This window comes from Sturnira hondurensis, unplaced genomic scaffold (assembly GCF_014824575.4).
Source record: "Sturnira hondurensis isolate 20B ecotype Veracruz unplaced genomic scaffold, ASM1482457v3 Scaffold0022977, whole genome shotgun sequence".
NCBI lineage: Eukaryota > Metazoa > Chordata > Mammalia > Chiroptera > Phyllostomidae > Sturnira > Sturnira hondurensis.
Window position 1 is genome coordinate 1,651,269 of NW_028095608.1, and position 20,235 is coordinate 1,671,503.

Here is a 20,235-nt window from a genome sequence, read left to right on the forward strand (position 1 = left end):
TTGGAGCCTCCCACTCTGCCTCTGACTAGATTTTACCACCGGAATCAAAGACTGGAGATGTCAGCCCACATCTAAAGGTGTCCCCTTCCAGACTCTCCCGGCAGGCTGTGCTCCCCCCTCCCCCCGGGAGTCGTCTCACAGGGGGCACCCGTTCCCTTCCAGATGGTGATGGCGGCTCTGAGCCCCTCATCCCGCAGCGTCTAAGCTCTCCACACTCCACCCCGAGTCAGAGGCCTGTTCACTGCACCGTCAGTGTGCACAGCTCGGGTGGCGGCTCAGAGCTGACCTCTAGTGTCCAGTGCTGGGCAACAGCTCACCTTCAGAACTGAACCAGGAGATGGAAATTTTTCTAAAAAAATGAAAACAGCCCTGGCTGGTGTAGCTCAGTGGATTGAGCACAGGCCTGCAAACCAGAGGATCGTGGTTCGATTCCCAGTCACGGCACATGCCTGGGTTGCAGGCTGGTTCCCTGCATGCCAATACTCAGCAGGAGACGCACAAAAGGCAACCATACATTGATGTTTCTCTCCCTCTCCCCTTCCCCTCTAAAGGTAAATAAATAAATAAATAATCTTTAAAAATTAAAAAAATTAAAAATAAATAAATAAATGAATGAAAACAACGTCCAAAAGGGTGGTTTGGAGTCTGTGACTGAGTTCATGTTCAAGTCACTTGCAAGCCCCTCAGACTTCTGTTGACTCGCCTAGGAAACCGCCCAGCCCATGACACGAGGGTCCCATGGGCTTGCAGATGACTCATGGTTCTTTCCACTGTGATCAGCCTCCCAACATTAAATTCCTTCAAGTAGGACAGAGGAAGAGACATTAACAATTTTTTTATTTTCAGCACTAATATTCATACAGCTGTAAACTCAGGGAATTATCCACACTGGTATAACCTGGGGGAAAGGTTAGTAAGCACCTTCAATGGTTTCCACAGTTTAAGATTCACCATTAAAAAATGAGTAGTTATAAAAATCATACAAAATCATGACACACATTTGATATGGAGGGCTTGATATGGAATGATAAATACAAAAAGAAAGTGGAACTAACTTACGGGTTGGGCCACATAAACCACCCATGGGTTCCCCAAACCTTGTGATTCTTGGGGATATATTTGCCTCTGAGAAGACAAACTGCAATTATTCCCGTGAAGGCTCTCTCCCAATTCCAGTGCCCAGGGGCTGTGGCCCTGGCTGGTGTGTCAAAGAGCAAAATGGTGAGCGTGTCAGTGACACTGAACTTGTAAGGCCACAGGGCGGGGCTCAGGCCTGGGGGGTTTTGTGCACCCCTGGCTCGTGCTGTTGGGGAACAGTTCCGGGGCTCTGGGGCGGGGCATATGACCCTCATTTGGGCTGAATATGCTTGTCTGAGGGTTTGGGTGGGACGGGGGTGTTCTGCCTTCATGTAGGTACAGAGACTTTCCCGTTCCACAAGCTCAGGGCCAATGTTTTGGGGAACAGTGAGGGGCACGTTGTTGAGGCTCAGGCTGGTGGTCATCCAGCCACCAGGCCAGACAGTTTTTCGTCTGGACCCTTAGATGTAGGGTGTTGCTGCAAAATGCTCAGTGAGGGAACGAGACGCTCTCATCTTCATTTGCGCTCGATGCAGTCAACTCCCAGGGTGTTGTCAGGGCAGCGGCAGGTCCTGCCTCCTGGGGTGGCCAAGCAGAGGTGGGTGCAGCCACCATTGTTCACGGCGCAGTAGTTGTGACCTGGAAAAGGCGGCAATAGCAGGGAAGGCTGTGCCAAGCACTCAGCTAAGCTCATCTCCTGGCTGTCTCCTCGTCCCCAGGGATTTGCCAGGTAGGCCAGAGCCCTGCCCGCCCGCTGCTCTGGGGGCTGCGTGGGTCTCAGAGAGAGTGCTCTTCCTCTGAGGGTAACATGGAGTCGGAGTCTCAAAGCACCAAGTACCCTCCATCTAGCTTGCCCAGCTGGCTTTGCCCTTGACTGGGGGAGTGGGGAAGCCAGGAGGAGTGTGTGTTAGGGGACAGGTCCTGAAGAGACAGCCCAGGCTTGGGAGCTGGGCTGCCTAGATGTCCCCAGCTCTGCCACTGTCAGCTGTGTGCCTTTGGGCAGGTGGCTTCAGTTTCCTTACTTACAAGATGAGCACAACGGTACCTCCCTCGTCGGGCTGCTAGGAGGATTAAATGAACTAAGGAACACAGAGCGCTTGGAAGGCTGAGTGAGTTAGTCTATGTAAAGTAGCCAGCTCATAGGGAGGTGTTCATGTTGGTAATTATTTTGATTATTAATTACTGTTGCTTTTAGAATGAATAAATGGACTTCCCAAGCAGCAGAGACCCTAACACTGACATTCCTGTTTGCAACCTGAAGACCACCCAGCCCGAGATTCAGTACCTTTCCTCACCCCTGCCCACCTTTCCTCACCCTGCCCACTTCCTTCCCTCCCATTTTCTCTTTACCTGCCCCAACTCCAAAATAAGGAAGGCCCCTGCCGGAGGGAACATGTGATCGGGGCCACCAGAGGTTGCACCAGTAGCAGCCAGAGTATGGGCTCTGAGCCGTGGGGCCCTTGGCCCTGGACAGTCAGAGCATAGCCCAGTTACCTCGGGGACACTGAGGCAGGGCGGTGGTGATGCCGTACAGCCGGGCCTGCTTCTGGGGGTGGAAGGCGTCCGTCTCTTTGGAAACAGCGAGATCAACGGCGATCACGGAATTCCTGCAAGAACGGAAGGGCAGAAGGTGGAACATGTCTGATGGCTCCAGTGTTTTCTGCAGACCAGCCTCTCGTAGTTCGGGGGAGAAACTGGAGGTTGTAATCAGAGGCACTGGCCTTGCTCTCTAGCCATCGCTCCCTCCCTCCTCTGGGCTGGGTCAAGCCCGCATGTTTCTGTCTCCTAAAGCAGGACAAAGATCAGCTGGCTTCCCTCCCCACCCTGGCATTAAATTCCAAGCTGGAAAATTGACTATCTACACCGACAGCCCTGGCCACAGTGCTGGCTCGCTGGCTGAACCCTCCTCTCTGCGGGAAGGGGCTATGGTGTTCTGCAGTCTAAGGACAATGAGGAAGTAGAGGGACAGAGTGGGCATGGAGCCCACCAGCCAAGGGACCCCAGGCCAGTGCCTGGGGAAACAGCAGACGTGCCCAGCACTCAGCAAGTTCAAGTTCACAGACTGAAATTGTCACCCACCCTGCAGCATCTGCATTGTAAGTGGTGGCCCCTGCCCCCACCCAGGAGCCCTGTCTCGCCCATCTATGAGGACCAGAGGGCTGAAGTGGAGCGGGCATCTTGGAGGTCAAGCCAAGAGGCTGATGGGAAGGGTTCAGTGCCCCGGAGATGGAGGGTAGCAGGGCCGGCCGCTGACGTACGTCTTCCAGTCCGTGTAATACAGATTCTTCCCCAAGCTCGTGACCGCGAAAGGATACTGGAGCCCTTCAAGGACCCTGCGTCGGCTGGGCTGCCCCGGCTGCAGGCACTCGGCCCGACTGGTGCCTGTGTGAGGGGAACAGGCCACTTATTGTTCACACAAGAAACGGCCCCTTTGTGTCACGGGACAAGAGTGGTGAGGGCGAGGGCGAGGGCAAGGAATCTGGCATTCCAACGGCGGGTCCCAGAGAACACAGGCGGCGCACTCCTCAGTGTGGGGAAGCTGTGCCCCTGGGAGCCAACACTGCCTCTGTCGGGTGCCCGAGCCTGGCTGTGCTGGGAGCTATGAGAGGAGCAGAGGCCCGGCCGGATGGCCAGGACGCTGCCACCAGCTGGCTCTCGCTCACACCCTGATCCCCGAGCCTCTCCAGACCCCTCCCCAAATGCGAGCTGAGAGCCAAACCTCTTCTCCAGTCTGCAGCTGTGTAGGGCCTGGCTCCATGCCCACTCGGCGACACGGCTGGACTCCCTTTAGCCTGCACGCTTTGCCCCCATGCATCCCAACTGCAAGACATGGTCCCTGCACCCCGGCAGCACCTGACAGCCTGGACCAGGGCAGTTCTCAACAGGCATGGATGAATGACTGACGTTCCACCTCAACTAAGCACCCTGCCCACAGCCCTCGCCTGAGGGGTACCCCAAATCTGCGGGGGGTGCCCGCATCAGAACGGCACTACTTCATTTCTCTTGTTCCAAGCCCTGCCCTGGCCTGTGGGGATGAGTGTGAGCTACAGGATTATAGGTCATGAATTAATAGGTATTATGGTGAGGACAGGCTCTGGGGTGGGCAAACATTTTCTATTCTAAAGAACCAAATACTAATTGTTTTTGGTTCCGTGGGCTGTGAGGCAAAAACAAGGACACTGTGTAGGCATTCCCATAGCCAATTAAAATACAGCATTTGAAAATGTGAAAACCGTTCCCAGCTCCCAGGTTACACCAGGTGGTACAGGAGCAGGTGGCAGGTTGGCCTGGCCTATGGGCCGTAGTTTGCTGACCCCAGACTTCGATGGGGGGAGACCCCACTCCAGAGAACATCAAGCCCAGAGAAACAATGAATTTGAGAGCAAGGATATGCCGCTGTTTTTGTGCGGGAAAGAAAAAGTTATGCCCTTTCCCGTAACATCCTCTTGAGCTACGGCCTGGGCTGGCTCTGTGTGGGTGACAGTAATTGTTTGGTTTAGAAAAGCCTAGGGGTCACCTGCGTCCACCCAGCAGAGCTGGGATGAGTAGGCATCAAAGGTCAGTCCGTTGGGCAGGCCCAGGTCGTCATGCACGAGGACCCTCCGGTTGGTGCCATCCATGTAGGAAGTTTCGATTTTGGGGCTGTCTCTGTTCCAGTCTGTCCAGTAAAGGTTCCTGGGGGAGGAAAAGGTGGGGAAAAGGAAGAGAAATAACGAAGACGCATGAGAAAGCACACTGAAAACCCCGAGGAGCAGCCTCGGACGGAGCCGTGAGCAGACACGGGGATGCAGGCGGGTAAAGAGCTTGTGGAGGGGCGGAGGCGTGCTGCCCTCGGGGTCTTCACTTGAACTGGTTGCTCTGTGAGCACTGAATCCCCCTCCCTCAAACACCTCCGTGAAGTCCTTAAAGGAGAAAAACAGAACAGAATGCCACAAGGGGCACAAACGTGTGGGAGCCCCACGTGCTGCCACCACCCAGGGAGGCACAGCACACCCGTCCTCGGCAGAGGCAGTGGCAGCCCCCGAACAAGGGATGTGGCCTCAGAGTGTCGAGGAGCCGGGCCTGGTGTGTCAGACTCAGAGCCCATAGCAGGGAGAGGGGGAGGAAGCTGAGGCTCTGGCGAAACCATCAGAAGGGGTCTCCTTGGTGCTGGGCAGCCCCCAGGGAGGGCCCTGAGGGTGCATCTATACTCGATGCCCTGCTGAGGTTTGTACAACTCAGCTGCTGATCCACATCCAACCCACGTGGAAATACCCAACTCACAAAGTCTCGGGAAAAGGCGTGAAAGACGGTAACACTGGCGTCTCACTGTGGGTAGCCGTCAGCCACCCACCACAGCCATTCACATCAGGAGAGAGGCGGTGGCGTCACAGCCACACCGACACACCCAGGGGACGGGAGTGAGGGCAGCACACTGACACCACGCACCCCCTCACGGAGTCCGTCACAATGCCTCTGGGGTTCACCAAGTCGGTCTCAAACAGCACCCGGCGCTGGGTGCCGTCCAGCTTTGCCACTTCTATTCGATCGAGACGAGAATCCGTCCAGAAAAGGTTGCGGCCAAGATGGTCAAGGGCAATGCCTTCTGGGCTTCCGAGACCTAGAGGCAAACGCAGAACAAGTCTGATTTTTCAAGCAGGTAAGAGTCAGTCTTTCTGGACAATCCGTGCTGTGTCACACGGTGTCCAATCCCTGCACTTCAAGAAAACAAATGGGAACGTGACATGCTTGTCATTATAAGGTAAGCAATACTCAAAGTGGCAAATTAAGAGATGCCACTCATTCACTTGGTGGACCGACCCCCTGTGCACCACATTGGGAACCAGGTCCAAACAGTGCTGAAGCTTTGGCCCTGCCTTCAAGGAGCCCACGGCCAACTCTGAGTTCTGGGTTCCTCGGGAGCACAGGGAGGGTCCCTGGCCTCAGCCTGGGGAGACCAGGGAAGGCTTCCTGGGGAGACCAGGGAAGGCTTCCTGGGGGAGGTGACATTCATGAAGCTGGCTCCTGAAGGACCAACAGGAGTCTCTCAGGCAAAGGTCCTGGATAAGGGTTTTTCAGGTTGTGGGACAGGCTCTTAAATGTAAAGGAAGATGGATATGGTCTGAAGTGACCTGTGTGTAACTTTGTGTGGCTGGAAACCATGAGGGTTGAGAGTGGCCAGAGATGAAGCTAGGATGCCCATGTTAATGAGCTTACAGCTTATCCCACAGGCAAAGGGGAGGCACAGGAAGATACTAAGATGAGGAATGAAACAGATTCACCATATTCATTAATTTGGGGGGGGGAGGTCATTTCAGAGAAAAAAATATACGAGGTATTAGGAATACAAATAAGGGGTGTCATGGATCCAAAGTAACACTCGGGGAGTCTTCACTGGGTTGTAAGTAACTGATCTTCGCCCAGGGGTTGCCACAGGGCAAGCTGACGACAGTGGAGACCTTCAGCGCCCACCCAGCTCCTCAGGTGCTCAAAGTGGCAATGGCCTCCCGACTGTAAATGAAACCAAAACCCTACTAGGGTTTACTGGTGTCACTCAGGGTCCCTTCCCCTTGTCTGATTAGAGAGTCGAAGGTCATTTATTGTGGCTGGAGGCGGAAGCTGCCCTCCCGGCGGGGTCTGGGGTGTGAGGAAATCCTCTCGCCCTGTGTTTTCTTTCTCATCAGCGCAGGAGCAAGCCAGACCTCAGCCTCTGCAGCAGCCTGCACTGGACAGCTGGCACATGTGTGACTTCGAATGCTGGAAGTGCCAGGGCCCGAAAGGCGTCCACCGCAGGCAATTTATTAAGAACTAGAAAGAGCTCTTGAAGGAAATCTTCATTATTCAAACTCAAAATGGAGATTTATAAAGTATGAAATTATTTCCAATGCCCCTAGAGGCGAAGGGACAGCGAGCCCGACCTGCAGAGGCCCTCCGGGCTTCCAGAGGGTCCCAGAACACGTAGCTCCGGGGTCCGTCTGCAGTGAGCACATCCTGTGCAGGTGGCGGGAGCTGCTCAGACACACAGTGAAAGGGGAGAGGCTGCTCAGCGGGAGCCTCTTCACGAGACCCCCTAGAAGCCCTGGTCCTGACCTCAGGGCCGAAGGCAAGCAGCCCCGGCCCCCTGCCCCTCCCCAGCCAGGAGCCACTTCTGCAGGGGCCACAGCACCAACAGGGGCCTGGAAACGCCACCCTGCACTGTGCAGTCGGGGTGGGGAGCGAAGAGGGCAAGGCAATTTACTCAGGAAACAGATTATGACACATCGAAGCTATTTCACTGTGACTTTAACTCAGAGAAAGAAAGAGAAGCCTAGGACTGTATGAAATAAGGAAGACAAGACAAAGAGAAGCCTGATGCCATGCGCTCTCGCCAGCGATGTACTGACCTGCCCCGTGAAGGCTCCTTGCTCTCTTTTTCACTAACAAAAATCGATTCCCTTCCTTCTACAAAGGGAAGGGTTTACTTGTATCTCTACAGTGGGCCTCACCTGGAGGGCTTTTGACGGGCCTTACAGCCTTCTTGGATGATTATCAGCTTTGGAAACAGCAGCAAGGACCTGCACCCCCGTCCCGCTGGGTTTCCAAGTCAAATCACAGGTCACAGCACATTTACAACAGAGCGAGACAGGATGCAAAAAGGCATTTCCAAACTTCTGTTCATCACACCAAACCATGAAAACTAGCAGATGTTGTTGAAATAGCACACTGGCTTCAAAAAAGGACACGGCGTCTGCGTCCAAAGCCGGTCACATTCATCTCCACCTCAGCTGAATGCCGGTGGCATCATCTCTTACCAAAGAGGGAGCCAGGAAAGGGAAAAATGCCCCAAGGGCTGCTCCACGGGCAGAGGAACCTTCCAGAAAATCAGCTGTTAGGAAAGTATTACACAGGAAAGTGGGAAGAAAGCTTCACTCTACCCCAAGTAAAGAGAAAGACCGAGTGAAGTGATGTCCTTTAAGGACTATCTTTGATTTGAGGGTCCTGCGGAGGACGCCAGAGGATCTCGCACAAGCACCATCAGCGTGACCCTGTCTTTGGATGGGAAATTCCTGACGAAAGTCAGCTGTCCTCTCCAGAACAAGGGGATTTTTGTTGTAACAATCTTCAATGCTGACAAAACACACCCATGTAAAACAGTGTTGACTTGCTGAATGTATGCATTAAAATAATGCACAGAGTCCTTGGCTGACCACGGCACCCCTAAGTTAAGGAATTGAGGTTAAACGCTGAGGGGTGGCAGCCTGTGCCAAACCACCGTGAACTTGGCTGTCAGTTGTGCGACAGAGGCAAGTCAGCAAGAGTTCAGCCTGCTCAGCCGTGCTCCTCTGGGGCAGTCTGAGCCCGCGGGGTGCAGGGTGGGTACAGAAGAGACTCCCACTTCCCTGGGGGGGGCGTGACAACCCCTTAATGTGAACAGTCTTGGGAACAGACTCAGCTATCACAGGCAGTGCTGGCCAGTATGCTTGTGACCCTCTGCCTGTGTGGTCTGTGTACCTTTGCTGGTGGAAGAGCCCTATTGGAGCATGGAGCAGAGGGTGGGGGTGGGGGGAGGGGGAGGGGGAGGGGGACGAGGCGGGGCTGACACTCTGAGGACTGATTCTACACTCAGCAGCCAGAGGAAAAAATGCATATCCCAGATGAATGGTTGAGGTTGGCCTTTACTGCCCATTACAACTGGCTCCATGGTGTGAGAGGAAGGCACGGGCTTACTCAGCTTTGATTTTATTCTTCTTAGACTAGCAATGAACCCCAGCTAAGGTGTTTCTGGCTCAAGGACAAGTCCTCGGAGGACTCCTCAGAGAACGCTGGAAAGACCCAGCCCCTTGGACGTCGGGATTTCCCCGTGAGCGATGTCCACTCAGTGGAAGACAGGCCCTCCCTCACCCACCTTGTCGGATGATGGTGGTTGGCTCCCCGCCGAGCAGGCTGGCTCTCCCAATGGAAGGCTCGCTGATGTCGGTCCAGTAAACCATCTTGTCCACGCAGTCGAAGGCCAGTCCAATGATGACTTTGTCCTGGAAGCACAGACCAGGGGTGAGAGCAGGCCACCTGTGGGGGCCTGCCAGGCCACAAGGGGATCAAGGACAGAGTTCTCCACTGTGAAAATGGTGGATGAACTTGGTTTCTGGTCCCTGGAGCCGGCAGGTACCTTGACACTTTCCTAACCTTCTAGTTCCCAGCCTTGAAGGATATAACAAGATTTTGGCATGAGTGTCATGTTCCAAGACGGTTATGAGAACTTCTTGCCCTTTTGATAGCTTAAGGGAGTGCACGAACTTTGAAAAACAATATTGTTTCTAGTTCTTTGCAGTCTTGCTTCAGGCGTTAACAGTTTGTATTTAAGACAGCTGTTCCTTGAATAAAGTTGCCATTTGCCAGCAGAGCATTTGGTCCTCTCCATTCTTTTAAGTCCCTCGCCTCACCTCGCGACCACCCTTGCTGCAGCGGGCTGCGGCAGCCACCCTCCGGCACCAGTGACCCATGTGCTTCTGTGCCCTGTTTTATAAAGTGTCATCTAGTCTTTTGTCCACTTTAACATGGTTATTATTGACTTATGTAAGTTCTTTGCATATTTCAGATAAAAACCTTTCGTCATCTACCTATGTATGTGTGTGTGTTATATTTCCATTGTTCATTTGCTTAAGTGTTTTCGAAAAGAAAAAGTTTTTAATTTTTATTAAGTCCAGTTTATTATTTTTTCTCTTATGGCTAATGCTTTTTGTGTATCATCTAAAAAATTCTGCCTACCTGAAGATCATTAAAGAAAAAAACGTGAGACATATATACTGGGAGGTTATCAAAACACCCTATTCCAAGCCAATATGATTGTTAATATTGAAAATCGTGGGGAATCTATAAAACCATTATAACTAATTATTGAACCTAACAAAGTTGCAGGATACAGAGTCACTATAAAATTATATTTCTACTAGCAAAAAATAAAATTTGAAAACAATAATGTTTACAATGGCATCAAAAACAAAGCATTTGAGAATATTTTTAAATGTGCAATATTCTACATTGAATCTACCAAACAATGCAGAGTGAAATTTAAAAAGACCCAAATAAATGATTAGATAATTAGTGTGGTGGATTATAAGACATGATATTGCTGAGATACCAATTCTCTCTCAGTAGAGTTAAAGATTCTAAGCCATCTTTATCAAAATCCCAGCAGGCTTATGTTGGGGATGGGAGGTGGGTAGAAACTTACAAGCGTTCACTAAAATGTATCTGGAAATGCAAAGTGAAGCTCTGGGGACCGCAGAGGTGGAGGAGCAGGCTGACCTTTGGTGGGAACGTCAGGGTTCTCAGCAGACACTTTTGCCTCAAGGCTCAGGTCAAAGAGGACACCCAGAGGCTCACCTCACACCACACACAAGAACCAGTTCAAATGAACCAGAGACCTCAGTGCTACAGATGAACTACAAAACTCTCGGCAGAAAACACAGCGGGGGAGCCTCATAGCCTTGGATTTGGCAATGATTTCTGGGATGGGACATAAAAAACAAAAACAGATAAACTAGACTTTATCAGAGTTAAAAACATCTGTGCGTGAAAGAACACAGTCAGCAGAGTGAAAGGCAACCCCTGAAAGGGGAGAAAATATTTGCAAATCATGTATTTGATAAGAGGTTTAATATCTAGAATATATCAACCACTCCTACAACTCAATAATGATGACAACAAAAAACAACCCAATGACAAAATGGGCGAAGAATAGGAATAAACATTTTCCCAAGATACACGAATGGCCCGCAAGTGTAGGAGGAGATGCTCTCTGTCACGCATCAGCAGAGAAATGCAAATCAAAACCGCAATGATAGCATTTCACGTCTGTTAGGGTGGCAACCGTCAGGAAGCAGGAGGGAAGTGCTGGCCAGACTGCAGAGCTGGAGGCTCGGGCTCTGCTGCTGGGAGTGGAAATGGCGCCTCCGTTAGGGGAAATGGAATGGCAGCAGGTCCTCAAAAAATTAAAAACGGAGTTACTGCACGATGCAGCAATTCCACATCTGAGTTACACACGAAAGAAGGGAGAGCGGGACTCAAACAAATATCGGCACACGCGTGTTCATAGCAGCGCTACGCACAGCAGCCAAATGGTGGAGGCAACCCTGTTCTCCGATGAACGAACAAATAAAATGCGGCACATCCACACGACGGAATACCATTGGCCTTGAAAAGAAGGAAGTTCTGACACCTGCTACAACACACGAAACCTTGAGGACATTACACTGAGTGACGGGAGCCAGTCACGAAAGGACAGACGCCACGTGACTGCCCTTACATGAGGTGCTTTCAGGAGGGCAAGTTCACAGAGCCAGAAAGCAGAAGGCCGGCTGCCAGGGGCTGGGGGAGGAGGGAAAGCAGAGTTTGCTTTGAACGGGCATAAAATATCAAGTCAGGATTCTGAAAAGTGGTGGAAACAGAAATAAATAGAGTGTGATGAAGACTGCACAACGCTGTGGATGTGCTTAATGCCACCAAGCGATACAGTTGAGACGAGTACAGTGGTGATAAATGAAAAATCCAAAGCACACAGAGGACACTCGCCCTGGGTGTCGGACCCTCCAACCTCCACTCTCGGCTTCTTAGAGCCTCAGGGACACTCAGCCTCTCCCCTTGGTCTCCGGGAGATGACTTTCCCAGAGAACTGACCCGTCCCCACGGCAAGTGTGTGCAGGAGGCTGCCCAGGAGGAAGAGAGGCCTCCCTCGGGGTTCCCGTCTCCAAGGCAGCAGGAGAACACCCAGGCCACACGCCAATGTGTGCGTGTCAGATACACTGAGTGCCACGATGACAGACAAAGCAGCAGAGGGCACACGGCTGGGACAGAGTGTGCCACCACCTTCTCTGAGAGGTGGTCTGGCTACACCCTGCTGTGTCCCCAGGTCATCGAAGCGTCACCAAGTACAACAAGCCAGCACTCACCGGGGCATGCAGCAAAGTCTTGGCATCCGTCTTCCGCATGGTGCTTCCCTCCAGCGGGAGGCGCTCTATCTTCCCAGTCTGGGCAAAGAGTAAGTGGGTCCCGGGGGGCAGAGGGATCACGGTGGGAGGAACCAAAGGTCCCTGGTGGGTCGGGGGAGCTACTGTACTCAGACCTAGGGGGCAGGAGAGGTCAGTGAGCAAGGCCTGAGTGCAGCAGGAATGCACACCCACACACGCCTGTGTACACTCATGCACACACACCCACATGCCAGGTCATGTCACCTGCATGCCACCACAGACCACAGGCATACAAAGGTCATTTTATGTCTGAAAGCATGGGAGCAAAAAGACTTCACAGGGCATTTGTGAAGAAATCAGTGCAGGGCTGAGTGTCACAGAAACAGAAGTTACCTTGCTGTGTGTGCCTGTTTTGGACATGGGCCACAACAGGGAACAGTGACATAGCAGCCCCGAGAGCCCTGCCTGCAGGGAGCTCCATGCGGTGGACACTGCTGAGCTTGGTGCGGTACAGACTGCCAGTGAACTGGCCCTCATGCCCTGGCCCACAGTGGGCGGCCTCAGGCCCACAGCGGCAACGTGCCCGCTGGCCTTTCCAGAGCACATGACGACCAGGGGCTGCCTCTCCCTGGGGCTGGGCCTTGCCTCCTCACTGCTGGCCTTGTCTTGGAGCATGGCTCCCTAGCTCACCTGACAAAAGGATCCAAGGAGGGGACAGGCAACTTGTGCTGTAGGGTAAGGAGCACCAGACGGGTATTGGGACACCTGGGTCCCATGGCCATAGCCTTTGAAACCTGCTTGCATCCTACATGGCCTGGGGCCTGGGCAAGAACTATGGAGGAGGCTGGGGTCCCAGGGCAAGAACAGCTCCTCCCCGCTGCCTGAGGGGGCCAGGCACCAGGGTTCCCCCCAGCCTGCTGGGTCCCAGTGTGGAGACCCTGGAAGGCCCGGCTGCCCACTACAGGGAGTCACCTGGGGCACATGTGCCCTCTCTGCTGCCAGCCACAGTGTGGCTGCCACAGGGGTCACTGGTTTCTGGCATGCAAGGGGAGGAAACGATAAGGAGAGAGAGAGTGAGGGGCACAGAGAGGGAGGGAGGACACGGGGCTCAAGCCAGGGGAGCTCTCAGGACCAAGGGGCTGCAGAAAGTGACAACTGTGTCCCCGGCAGGACCCCCCAGAGACGCTCACAGGCACTGGGAAGGCTGGTCCGCAGGCCTGCCTGAGGCCCAGGCCCAAGCACACGCTGCCCCCAACTTACAGGGGGGCCTCATCCTGGTCCTGGTGCCCTCCAGTTCACGGCCGTCACGGTCCACACACCAGCAGTAGCCGGTGCTGCCGTGGCACTGAGTGGGCACATAGTTCCCGTGCTCGTCACACTGGGGCACAAACAGCCCCAAGGGCAGGGGGTGCTGTGGGCCCGTCACCCCTGCTGTCCTCAGGATGTGTTCTTGCTCGAGCTGGCAGCGGGTTTTCTCCACTTCTATCAAGATAAGTAAAGGGGAGACATCAGCTGTGCCTTCATCAGGGTTCGCGGCCATGGCTGCAAAGTCCCCGCACTTAACTCGGAGCTGCCTGGTCAGCACTCGGTCGCCTTTTACCAGTTTTTTATAATTCAAAACATCTTTGTATTTAATGGACTGAATAGTCAAAATGATTATATTTGCATTTTCTTTTCTCTCCTAGGCAGTTTTTCTTTTATAGGTCGAGGCAATATCAACATAACATGAAATGAACCATTTTAAGTGACCAATTCAGTGGCATTTAGGGGTGGCCGTGCTGCGTGGCCACCCCCCACCCAGTTCCAGCACATTTCCCCCTGAAGGAAACCCATACCTCCCGAGCCGTGGTTCCCCACCCCCTCACCCCAGCCCCCACGACCACCAATCTGCTCTGTGGCTACTCCAAACACGTCAGAGAAACGGAATCCCACAACAAACGTGAGCTTTTGTGTCGGACTATTTTCACTCAGCAGAAAGTTTCTGGTTCGGGTTGCAGCCTCGTTATCAGCACACACTTCCTTCCTTCTGTGGCTGAATAGCGTGCAGTGCAGCACATTCTGTTTGCCCTCCCGTGCACAATTTGATGGATAGCAATGCCATTTGTTTTCAATTTAAAAAATTTTTGTTTTTTCTTAAATTTGTCTTTTTAGAAAATCAAACTTCTTGACTACCTACGTTGAGTCACAGTCAAAGATTTGGGGACCGAAGGCAGAAGGCACACTCACCAACATGTGTGTCTCTTTAATGACACACTCACGTCTGGCACAAAACATGGCCTCCTAACTGGGCAACTCACATCCCAGAGCCGGAAATACTTCTGGCTCTGTGGGGAATTGCTGATAACAAGCTGTGGCCTAGAATAAACAACTCCCAGATCCTATGTGGCGATGCGGCTGGTTCCACACAGCCAGAGTCCCACCAGCACAGAGCCAGGCCGGCAGTGCCCCCCATTTGTCCTGCATGGCGGTGCCCACACCCCCCAAACAGGACCCTGTCAGCTGCCCCCCTTCCAGGCCTTTCTGTGGGCTGCTCACTATGTGCACCTCCACCCCTCCCTGTTAACCCTTTAAACTGCTCAGCATTTCCTCCCTTCCTCCAGAGCCCTCCAGGCTCTGCCACCTCGGACTGTCAGAGGGACAAGTCCTGCCTGGCCTCCCTGGGCCCACTCCAGGCTCTGAGGCAGCAAGTGACTGCCTCTCCGTGGCCCAGGAAATGACTGCAGCCTGCCCCCCACCCCTCCCTGGCAGCTTGCAGTCCGGAGCGAGGAAACAGTAAACACATGATGGTCCAGCCAGAGTGTTGCCAGAGGGGCCCAGGATGGGACAGACATGAGGGGAGGCCAAGGTCCTCTCTGAAGGCGGAGTACCAAGGCGCACCCAAGGTGCCGTTCGAGACCTTCACGGGGAGATGCAGCCACACAGACCCGGGGCAGGGCTCCACCAACTCTTCTGCTGTGTGGGTCATGGCCCCTTTTACAACTGCTCAGCTCTGTGGTTACAGCATGAAAGCAACGAAGTTTAGCACATAAACATATGAGTGTTTCAATAAAAATGGGCACGAGGCTAGATTTGGCCTGTATTGTCGGCCTCTGCTCTAGGGCATCAGTTGCGCTGGGGGGAAGCTTTATACAAACATGCTAATTCGTGTATTAATGTAGTACTATAGTACATATTGTAGTAACAGAATATTAACACTACATAGTTCAAGAATTTTTTCTCTGAGAAATGTTTGTGATTCCCAGCTCCAGCCCTCCTGCTGTCATCTCGAGCACACCAACGGTGCAGGTGAAGCTGTGACCCCTCAGCAGCAGGACAGTGGTGGGAGCAGTAACTAACCTCCTGGCAACGCTCTGAGCGGCGACAACGCAGTGAGACAGCGCTCACGGAGGGAGCGTTCAGTCCCCGCCCACTTTCACGGTGATGCACCTACGTGAGTCTGAGTGTTCATTCCACACTCACACTGGTGCTCTGTGCGCATGTTGCCAATAAATGTTTAAAGTACTTTTTGGCCACGTTGCCAGTTGTCCGTCCGCTGGCTGGACGTGGCCGCCCGTTGACAGTGAGCCTGCCAGGGAAGTGCAGTTGAACCCATTAAGGGAACACTGTGTATGCTTCCTCTCTTGTCCCAAAGGCTAATTTAAAACAAAACAAAACAAAACATATTTCAAGTAACAAGAGCCAAACAAAGCCAGAAACAAGCCATCTGGTTAAGAATAAAAGTGTTGGGTTTTGTTCGCTCTGAAACACAGGGTGCTTACTTCAATATCTTACATTTGTACAGGGTTTTAGCGTTTCCATATAGGCTGTCTCCATTCACAGGTTTCACTTAATTCTCACTACAATCCCGTGCATCAGGCAGTCATGCTCTTTACACCAAATGAGAAGGGGCCACGGCACAGCAAGTGGCTCAGCTCAGGCCGGAACCAGGGTCTCTGGGGCCCTGGCCCCGCCCCCCACTCTCTGCACCCACGACGGCCCACGCACACTAGACACATTGTCAGTGGTAATATTCGCATGCTGGCATCACACACTTGCCAAAATTATCTGCAGCCCACAAACTCGTTTCCCTCCCACCCACGTCTGTCCACGGTGCTGCCTTTCCAACGAGCAAACGGCCTGTTCTGTGTGCACTGTCCCAGACCTTAAAGGGAATGGGGCTGACGGTTTTGTGTTAGTTTGGCATGGTGTTTGGCCAACATTCAAAACCTCCAGTGATCTAGAATTCACAGGGGAATGAAAAACCTCAATAGTGACTCAGGACATGGAAAATCATGAGTTAGAGACAGCTGGGACATCCTTGGTTTTTCCTGGGATGGTTCTCAGCCTGGCCAGCAGCTCTAGTGGGAGCCCCAGGCCCCATGGGGAGTTTAAGGGCCAGGGGTGGGGGCAGGGGATGGGATAATAGGTGTATTTCCTGGCCTTATTTCCGGTTGATAAAATGGTGATTCAGGTGGGGTTCTTTTTACTCACCTAGTTTGATCTGCTCAGGGAGAAGCATTCAAGACCTAATACTTATCTGGGCACAGGGGGAAGTCTAGGGTGACTTTTCTTGAGGTTGGGGACAAAGAGAAGGAGAGGAAAATGAAATAGAGGAAGAAGTCAAGAAAAACCCACATTTTCGATCTCTCGATTTGTATCCCAGTCCCTTGCCTGGTTAAATGTCCCCGCGTGTGCTGGGTTTTTTTTAAATGTTTTATTTATTTATTTTTAGAGGGGGGGTGGGAAGGAGAGAGTGGGAGAGAAACATCAGTGTGTGGCTGCCTGTCATGTGTCCCCTACTGGGGACCTGGCCCGCAACCCAGGCATGCGCCCTGACCGGAACTCGAACCAGTGACCCTTTACTTCACAGGCCTGAGCTCAATCCACTGAGCTACACCAGCCAGGGCCCCACGTGTGCTGTTTTAATAAATAAACAGCACTCGCACGTCCCATCTACTTACTGCTGGGTGCAGGAACTCAGGGAGGGGCCGGCGGTTCAGTTCCTCTTGCACAGTCTGCACCGCCCTCCCCGCCAGGTGCCACACTGCTCCGCGTGGCCTGTGCATGCACCCTCCAAGGAGCTCACGTGGCGTGACAGCCATGCCCGAGCTCTGCTGGGGTTCAGACTTCCTGGCTCCTGGCCTCATCTCATCCGCTGCCAGATGGACAGTTATCAGTCCGAGATGGCCACATTTCCCAGAACGGGGATTTTCCAGTGAAGGAGACGGTGTCAGTCTGATGTGGTCTTTATCCTTACATCCCCAGGGGTTTACTGAGAACACTGCCAGATGATGATGAGGATGAAGACATCTCTACTCATGAGCTGTCTTCCAGCCCCTTCCCGACCCGCATCCCCAATCCTGACAGGCAGGAGAGGAGAGACAACACCCAGAGTGGGGAGTGAACTAGCAGCCAGAACAGGCCGAAGGTCTGCGGAAGCACAGAGCCACAAAACCCCAGGAGAGGAAACGCACCCCCGTCTGTGTGCAGCCTCATCACACAGACCCCTGGGTGCCCCTGCTGTGCCGACTCTCCCAACATCCAGCCAGCACAGGGTGTCAAAACTAATGTATTCATGCTATTTCTTGAATCAGGAGCACTGTGGCCCCTTATATCCTGACTCTGTGTTATAAGCATTTACTAAAACCTGCCGGGAGCAGGTGTCCTGTGAGCAGCAAGGGTCAGAGGTGGTAGGAGGCCTGGGGTGCCCAGGACCCCATCAGGGTGGTGCTGTGAGTGGCTGGCCAGTCCAAACAGGCTGCAGTGGGTGCAGAGGAGGGCACCTATGCCCTGTGGTCAAGGGCTGGCCTGAAACAAGGGTGACAAACCTGCTTGTTACTATCATGCACAGCATAGGACTGAGCCCAGCCAACCTGGGTAAAGGCTGCAGGTTTGCAGGCTGAGTTCCGGGTGTTGGGGAGGGTGGCAGACAAAGCCCCCGGGTTCAGACAAGAGGCTTTGGAGGAAAGACGGGATGGAGGAGCTACAAGGATCAGCCATGACACTGCCAACGGACATGAGGGCCTGGGAGGCCCAGAGTCATCAGCAGAGTCACCAGGGCCTGGTTTTCAGGCCCGACCTCCCCCTGGCTGCCTAACTTCCTTTCCTCCTCATTATGCCACTGCATCTTCTGTTCAAATCCTACCCATCCTGCAAAGCTGTTCAATCCATCCACAGCTCTCTGGGGTCTCTCCCGGGGTCTCCAGCCCCTGGCTACACTTACAGGTTCCCTAGGAGTTACAAATGGCCCGGCTTCCTGCCCACTGATAAGAAAAACTGATAGAAAAACTGCCCACTGATAGTGTGAACTCCTCCATCACAGGGACCTTACTGTCCACAGGTTGAGCACAGTGGTGAGTGCGTAACAGATACTTAAGAAACATTCACACCTGGTCCTGGCTGCACTGCCAGGTAACTGGGGGCCTCGGGCAAGTTCGGTCTCTCTAAACCTTCGTCCACTGCCTAAGACTAGCCGTTCCCCAGTGACACACAGGCCAGTGATGGGTGACCTGGGCACCAAATGGGGAGGGTGTTTTGGAAAGAAAGGTGGGATCAACTGTGCTGGGTGCTACTGGGAAGGTGAGGTCTGAGATCTGAGAGGTGGGCGTCATTGGGGACTTTGCAGGAGCAGGTCCAGCATGGCGGTGGAGGCAGGGGCACAGCCCAGTGGCAGTGGTTCAAGAGCAACAGGGACTCAGGGAAGAAGGTAACCATCCTGTTTTAGAATCTAATTATGCAGAGTGACTAGACAGCAAACCTTCAAATCCGTGGAAAACATTTACAACAAAGTGAGATGACAAAGAGTCCTGTGAACCCCAGACACAAGCAAGGGAGGCCACAGCAGCAGTCACAGGGGTCAGTGCCTATGAGGACAAAGCGGAGGAAAGCAACAGGCCTCTGAGAATTCTGAGAAATGGTGAATCCTAAACTGTTAAGAGCTCTCAGAGAGCAAAGAGGCATGTAGCCCCTGAAACTCAGGGCTTCCCTACCCACCTGGGACTATCTGCAAAGCCTCAGGGGGCTGGGAGATTTAGTCTCCAGGAATTTTCAACACTGATCTGACCCGCTGGGCCCCCCAGTGGGAGAAAGTGCTGGGAAGGGAAGCTCAATCCAGCATGAAAAAGATAGCAAGGACAAGGAAGGGACAGCCAGATACAGGTGAGGGAGGGGACAGAGCCAGGACATCTGGAAAGCTGAAGTATTTTTAAGAACTTTGCCGAGAAACAAAAGAGGAAGGTCTGTCAGTTAGGAGAGGTATGTGAAACAAGCCTCTTTCTGATAGTTCAGGAACACGAAGCTTTGCATAAAAATAAGCAACAGTAAAGCACGTAGGTCAAATCCAATACAAAGTGACAACAAGCAAAAAGACAATAAAGAGGAGAAAACAACCCTACAGACAATGAAAGCACAGGAAAGGCATGTGGATGGGACAGATTGAAACGACAACCTTTTATTATTTCAAAATAAGCAAAAAGAGTAAGAAAACACTGTAAAACATGAAAGAACAAAATGAATCAGAATTTGACAAACTCAGAAATGAGGCAACAGAATTCAGGAAAGAAGTAGAAATAAAAGAAGAAAATCATGTCAGAAATTAAGACCAAACCAGAAGGAACATAAAGTGAGTAAACACAAGACATTATGCTTTAAGAGGAACAAAGGGTGGAAATGAGGAAAATGCTTGAAGCCAAAAAGAAATGTGATAAAATGAATTTGAGAAGGGGACCAAGACTGGAGACAGGCAGAGAAGGTTCAACATGAAAAATGGGAGCCCCTGAAGAAGTAAACCAAATGGAGGAAAGAACAAACACTAAAACTGTTAATTCAAGGGGAAAAATCCTGATATTAAAAAATAAAGATTTGAAATGACAAACTGAAAAAGCACACAGTATAACTACTGATACAGACTTGGAAGGCCCAGCACCAAGCCGTATCCTAGCAAAACTACTGAACTTCTTAAGGGAACGATAAAAGGTAATGAAAAAGTCCTTTGGGCATGTAGGTTAAAAAGGGGGAAATTGTCGCCTGCGAACCAGAGGATCGCGGTTCGGTTCCCAGTCAGGGCACATGCCTGGGTTGCAGGCCGGTTCCCTGCAGGCCAACTCCCAGCAGGGGACACACCAAAGGCAACCATACATCGATGTTTCTCTCCCCGTCTCCTTTCCCCTCTAAAGATAAATAAATAAAATCTTTAAAAAAAAAAAAAGGGGGAAATTATCTTTTGCTTATAGTTTGCATTTGCGACTGGCATGCT

General features: G+C 52.4%; 1 protein-coding gene across 1 annotated transcript in view; it reads right to left on the minus strand.

Annotated features, from left to right (window-relative positions):
- Nucleotides 1-820: 820 nt before the first annotated feature.
- The window catches only part of NID1 (nidogen 1), a 68,412-nt gene continuing 48,997 nt past the window's right edge, over nt 821-20,235 (minus strand). Inside the window, exons 13-20 of the mRNA XM_037037349.1 lie at nt 13,263-13,484; nt 11,985-12,157; nt 8,942-9,068; nt 5,506-5,677; nt 4,595-4,752; nt 3,336-3,459; nt 2,572-2,684; nt 821-1,716 (exon numbers count right to left, since the gene is read on the minus strand). Coding sequence (XP_036893244.1) covers nt 1,595-1,716; nt 2,572-2,684; nt 3,336-3,459; nt 4,595-4,752; nt 5,506-5,677; nt 8,942-9,068; nt 11,985-12,157; nt 13,263-13,484 — 1,211 coding nt within the window. The 3' untranslated portion in view covers nt 821-1,594. The remainder of the gene's footprint in view (nt 1,717-2,571; nt 2,685-3,335; nt 3,460-4,594; nt 4,753-5,505; nt 5,678-8,941; nt 9,069-11,984; nt 12,158-13,262; nt 13,485-20,235) is intronic.